Raw genomic sequence first — 5,388 nt, 5'->3', positions numbered from 1 at the left:
TCCCTGGTGGTATAGGGTTAAGTCTCAGCACTAGCTTGCTATCACTGCTTTGGCCTGAGTTTGATCACCTGCCAGAGAGATAACCCACATGGCACAGCAGACCTCTCCTGTCTCACCTGCTCCCTTCAGCAGTATATTTCATTGTATCTTCCTGTTCTGCTCCCCACTCTGCCTCTAGTGAATCCTCTCTCCTGTCCCCCCACCCCATACCTCTAGCCTGCACCCCAGTTCTTCTATGCATAAATAAATAAATATTTAATAAATAAATAAATAAAATGGCATTGTTTCATACTTTAAAGGGATTTCAGGTAGAAAAAACAGGAGATATAGTAGTGTTGGAGTAAAGAATTGACTAAATATTCTGTTTTCCTTTGCTTGTGATGCTTCTGGAAAATATTTTTGACAACTCCCTGAGGAGTTGTTAAAATAATTCTGATCTTCCTTTAACCTCTCCATATTTTACTTTGCCACAACTGCCTCTCTTTGCTCAACCTAGTATAAAAGCATTTAGGTTTTGTCATTTCTATCCTCCGGTGTCATGTAAAACTTACATTAAATAAATGTGTTTGCTTTACTCCTGCTAATCTGTCTTATGGTGTGAAGCTCTTGCTGGTGTGAAGCCAAGCTTTTCTGTCAGCTAACAACTGCAAACTATTCTCCATCCTCATGTTCTGTAACGAATCCATTTCCAAGACCTCCTAAGTCCGTGGTTTCAGTGTTTTTCAGGACTGACCCTCCTGGACAATGACTTGGCAGTGGGGGTTCCCATTTTGGGGAAGCTGAAATGGTGTTCTTACAGTAATTCAAAAGGGAAAGGAGTCTTCCTGAAATGAGACTTTCATCAAGCCATTTCTATTATTAAAACCTTTAGCGATCCCATTACATCTAGAATGAAGTCTACATTCAGCAGCTGACAACTCAATCTTTCAGTCAAGCAAACCCATTAGCTTTCTTTACAGACCTGAATCCTCAGCACCTGACATTTTGCTACTTGGAATACTCTGCTTTTTCTCTGCACTCTTTTGACCATCATCTCCTTAGCTTCTTCTTGGAACTCATTTCCTTTAGGGTGTTTTCCTGGTTTTGAATCTACCTAGTAAAAACCCGCCTGTTTTTGAACTTTTAATCACATTAAGACCAACGGCCCAAATCTGGGGATAAACAACTAATAGAGATTTTCATTCTTTAAGAAACCACCCAGAGCACTCTAATTTTCAGTTGCCTGCCTTTTTGCTAGGAATCCACACAGAAACAGACCAAATGACTTTATGGTGACCTCTAGTGGGCACGGGGCAATCCTACAAAATTATGAAAAGTGAAGGGCAAAGTAGAACCCTTCCTTCTGAGTAACCAGTTTGCTTACTCCCAGGCCACATGACCGCCTCCCACCCCACCCTTATTATGATTATTTTTTTCTTGCAGTATTGGTGTTGTGTTTAATAAGCGTTTACCTGACCACTCACCTGTTTAGCCGGGCTGCAAGTGTCGAATGTCTCATGAAATTGCTGGTAGCAGTTTAAAATAACCCCTGCCAAGTAGGACTCCCTCCCTGGGCGTCGACCAGAGCGCAGGGCAGCTCGCCCAGCGGAGCCTTAGGAGCTCGTAAGCTCGTGGGCCGGGACTGCAGCCCGCTCGGAGATGCACGGGGAAAGTCAACACTTTATGCAAAAGAGGATGTATAGGAAGGCAAAGAGGAATTCTGTTCCTGCCAGTGGCAAGGCGATTCTCCGAAGACTTTCCCCCACTCTGCATAAGCGTCACGATCGAGTCCAGGCTCCCTCTTTAGAACCCGCGCCCCCAAAAGCGGGGGCTCGGGCTGCTTCTTTCTCCTGGAGGGAAGGCGGGAGGGCGGCACAGAGGCTGGGTGCTGGGGTGCACGGCCACCTTCGGAACACGGGTGCGCGATCCCCGCGCCGGAGAGGAAGAGCAAAGTGGGCAAGAAAAGCAATTGCTGCGGTGGCTTCTCTGAGAAATCTTTGGAGCGGTCTCAGAACCCCAGCAGTGTTCTGGATAGTTTCTGGAAAAAAAGCTCTTCAAACGCCGTCTGTCCCCGCCCCTCCAATCCTGCGCCCCAGTCCTCAGCCTTCCTGACCCTCCAGTCGTCTCCCTTTGGGGGGCTGTTAAAGGGCCCTTGGGATGACCGAGGGGGCAACCCCCAAGCTCCTGCACACGCCCGGGGCCATCGGGATGACCTAGGGGCCACCCCCAAGGGCGAGGGGGTCTGCTTCCCCCCTACACCTGGGGGCTCCCCTATTCTCACACCCCTCCCCTGCGGACCCCTGCTGGTCACTGCGGGCGGGAGCGGAGGGGAGGCCCGCGCCACCCAGCGGGGAGCCCGAGGTCCAGGGCGGGGCGCCGGGGAATCCCAGCCCGAGCGAGCCGGGGAGGTGCGGGCGCGGGCGGGAAGCGGAGGGCGGCGCGCGGAGGTGGGTGAGCAGAGCAGCGCGGAGCCGGGAGGCGAGGAGGGGGGACCGCCAGGAGGCCCCGCCCCCGCCTCTCGGAGCCGGCTCCTTGCCGCCTCCGAACCCGCTCACTTTGCCTCCAGCCTCTGGACGGCGGCGGGGCGCTCGCAGGCGCCGCGGCCGGAGGGCGCGCCAGGCACCCGAGCCACCCGGAGCCACCCCGCCCCGGCGCTCCCCTTCTGCCCGCGCGCCCCTCAGAGGGGCCAGCGCCGCCGCCTTCAAGAGGGCACCCGGGCCTCGGAGGGGCTCCCCTGGGCGCGAGGGGCGGCGGCGCTGACAGCCTAGCCCTCGGCCAGAGGGGTGCAGCCCTGGCGCTGGCGGGGTCTCCCCGGTCATCTGCAGGTGCTGCCGCGCGGAGGGAGCGTGTCTCGCACTCACGCTGGGCTGCCCAGGCGGCCAGAGCCCAGGGGCTCCCGGGTCGGCGAAGGGCAGCAGCGGAGCCCCGTGGGAGAGCCGGCCGGGCAGCCCGCAGGCCCCGACGGCCATCCCAGAGCCGGCCGGCCCCGCGCGGCGGCGGGGCGCCCTCGGGCCTCGAGGCCTCGGGGCGGCCAGCCATGACCTTCGCGCGCAGCGGGGCGGCCTCGGTGGTGCTGAACGTGGGCGGCGCCCGGTACTCGCTGTCCCGGGAGCTGCTGAAAGACTTCCCGCTGCGCCGCGTGAGCCGGCTGCACGGCTGCCGCTCGGAGCGCGACGTGCTCGAGGTGTGCGACGACTACGACCGCGAGCGCAACGAGTACTTCTTCGATCGGCACTCGGAGGCCTTCGGCTTCATCCTGCTCTACGTGCGCGGCCACGGCAAGTTGCGCTTCGCGCCGCGGATGTGCGAGCTCTCCTTCTACAACGAGATGATCTACTGGGGCCTGGAGGGCGCGCACCTCGAGTACTGCTGCCAGCGCCGCCTCGACGACCGCATGTCCGACACCTACACCTTCTACTCGGCCGACGAGCCGGGCGCGCTGGGGCGCGACGAAGCGCGCCCCGGGGGTGCCGAGGCGGCCCCGTCCCGGCGCTGGCTGGAGCGCATGCGGCGGACCTTCGAGGAGCCCACGTCGTCGCTGGCCGCTCAGATCCTGGCCACCGTGTCCGTGGTGTTCGTGATCGTGTCCATGGTGGTGCTGTGCGCCAGCACCCTGCCCGACTGGCGCGCCGCGGCGGCCGACAACCGCAGCCTGGATGACCGGAGCAGGTACTCCGCCGGCCCTGGGAGGGAACCCTCCGGGTAGGACGCATTACTACTTTGCCCGTCCCGTCCGTCCTGTGGCGTATGTCCGTCCGGTCCCGTCCGTCGGTCCGTCTCCACACTGTCTGCCTCCAGGCGGCCTGACCGGGCTGGGTTTCCAGACCTGCGCTTCCCCGGGCACAGACGGGGTCTGGTCCTTACTCGGAGATGCCTGTCTTGAGGGAGAATCGCTGGGCATAGGGAGGGGCAGATAGAGCTGGACAAACCTCTCATCTTTGGAGCTTAGTTGTGATCAATTAACCATCAGTTCATTAAATTGCGCTAAACTTTTATTGGTGGTATGCAACAATTTCATCTTGAGCTGAGAGCATTAGAATTATTTCCCAATTTTTGGTAGTGTTTGGGAAGGGGAAGACTTATTGTGAAATGTGGTCTGCTGTACACTGCCCACACAATCTGCATAATGTATTCCTATGGTCTGGAATGGAATTGTTTACAGTGTAAAGGAGATTAACTTAACGATACACTCTAAATAATTGACGTCTGTACCCTTTTCTATTCTTTTCCTACAAAGTATGTAGTTAGCAAAGCACTCGGCCACCATTTGGTACCGAAAATTCACACCGTGACTTTCAGAGCGATCTTTAAAATGGGAATGGGGAAAACCCCATTACCTTGTGAAAGGAGAAAAAAATGTAAACTGCCGTAAGTCTAGAAACAGTATTGGACTAGTTACTGTATTTTCTTTTTACTTTACTCGGATGAAAGGAAAATATCTTAGTCTTTCCTTAGATAGTGCTTACCTTTCAATAGTGATAACGTACTTCTATTTTTAGTCTTAGTGAATTTATTTTGCATAAGCAGAGCAAAGTGAAACTTTCAAGGGAGAAGTCTGCTCCAGGCACACACACACACAACTGTATTTTTTTTACCTTTGATCCTGGATTGATACCCCCCACCCCCATTCATTTTTAAATTGGGTGTGCCTGTCATCTTTACCAGTTGGGTATATGCATGTTTCAAATGGTGCTGTGTGCCTTGACATTGCAGTGGATTACATCCACATAATCCTTCCTTTGGAGAGTTAAAGGTTTTTATGTAAATCTAAGAAGTAAATAAAATTGTCTCGTACCATCGAGTCCATTACTGATATGCCATCTTGGAATCCAAGATACAAGCTTTGAAAGGAAATTCACTAGAAAACTCACTTTGTTTAATGTTTTAGGTTCTAACTCAATTTTTGATTACAGATAAGAATTACTTATTTGGTACTCCGAAAGTACAAAGAAATTAATTTATATACCTAAATGCCCTTGATTCTTTTAGAGGGCTATAGGAAAGTGAGCCACAAATAATTGGTCCTGAAATGATTCAGTCGTAATTGTAGAATTCTAGGGTCAGTGAAGCCTGAGCTTTATTTCCAAAGGGAATAGGAGAATAGCATTAGTGCAAATACAGATGGAGCTGGCTAACTCAATATATAGAATCTTGAATAATAATTTTGGGGGAAATGGATGGAGTTTGGGGATGAAGGAAGTCTGGAGTTTATTAACATAAAGCATTTGAAAAGGAATGAGAGAAATGAATAATAATTTAAGGGAGAGAGACAAACTAAAAAGGAAAGAGACAGAATGGAAAAGAGGACGATTGCAAAAGAAATGAAGGAAGAAGACAAGAGTAATGCTAATTTGTGTATATGTATTTGTGTATGTATATAATTATTCAAGTCAGAACTGTTTCCTAGAT

At 52.5% G+C, this 5,388-nt stretch overlaps 1 protein-coding gene across 1 annotated transcript; it reads left to right on the top strand.

The window, feature by feature from the left end:
* Positions 1 to 3,016: 3,016 nt before the first annotated feature.
* LOC119254099 (potassium voltage-gated channel subfamily G member 3-like) lies at positions 3,017 to 3,685 on the top strand. Its single transcript, XM_037521261.1, has one exon. It carries the CDS (start codon positions 3,017 to 3,019, stop codon positions 3,683 to 3,685), a length of 669 nt encoding a protein of 222 aa, XP_037377158.1.
* Positions 3,686 to 5,388: the final 1,703 nt, after the last annotated feature.

The sequence above is a fragment of the Talpa occidentalis genome, unplaced genomic scaffold, assembly GCF_014898055.3.
Source record: "Talpa occidentalis isolate TD23 unplaced genomic scaffold, MPIMG_talOcc4v2.1 talOcc4.2937, whole genome shotgun sequence".
In the NCBI taxonomy this organism is placed as follows: Eukaryota; Metazoa; Chordata; class Mammalia; order Eulipotyphla; family Talpidae; genus Talpa; species Talpa occidentalis.
The sequence above is the reverse complement of the archived record's forward strand: the minus strand, read 5'-3'. Positions and strand labels throughout refer to the sequence as shown.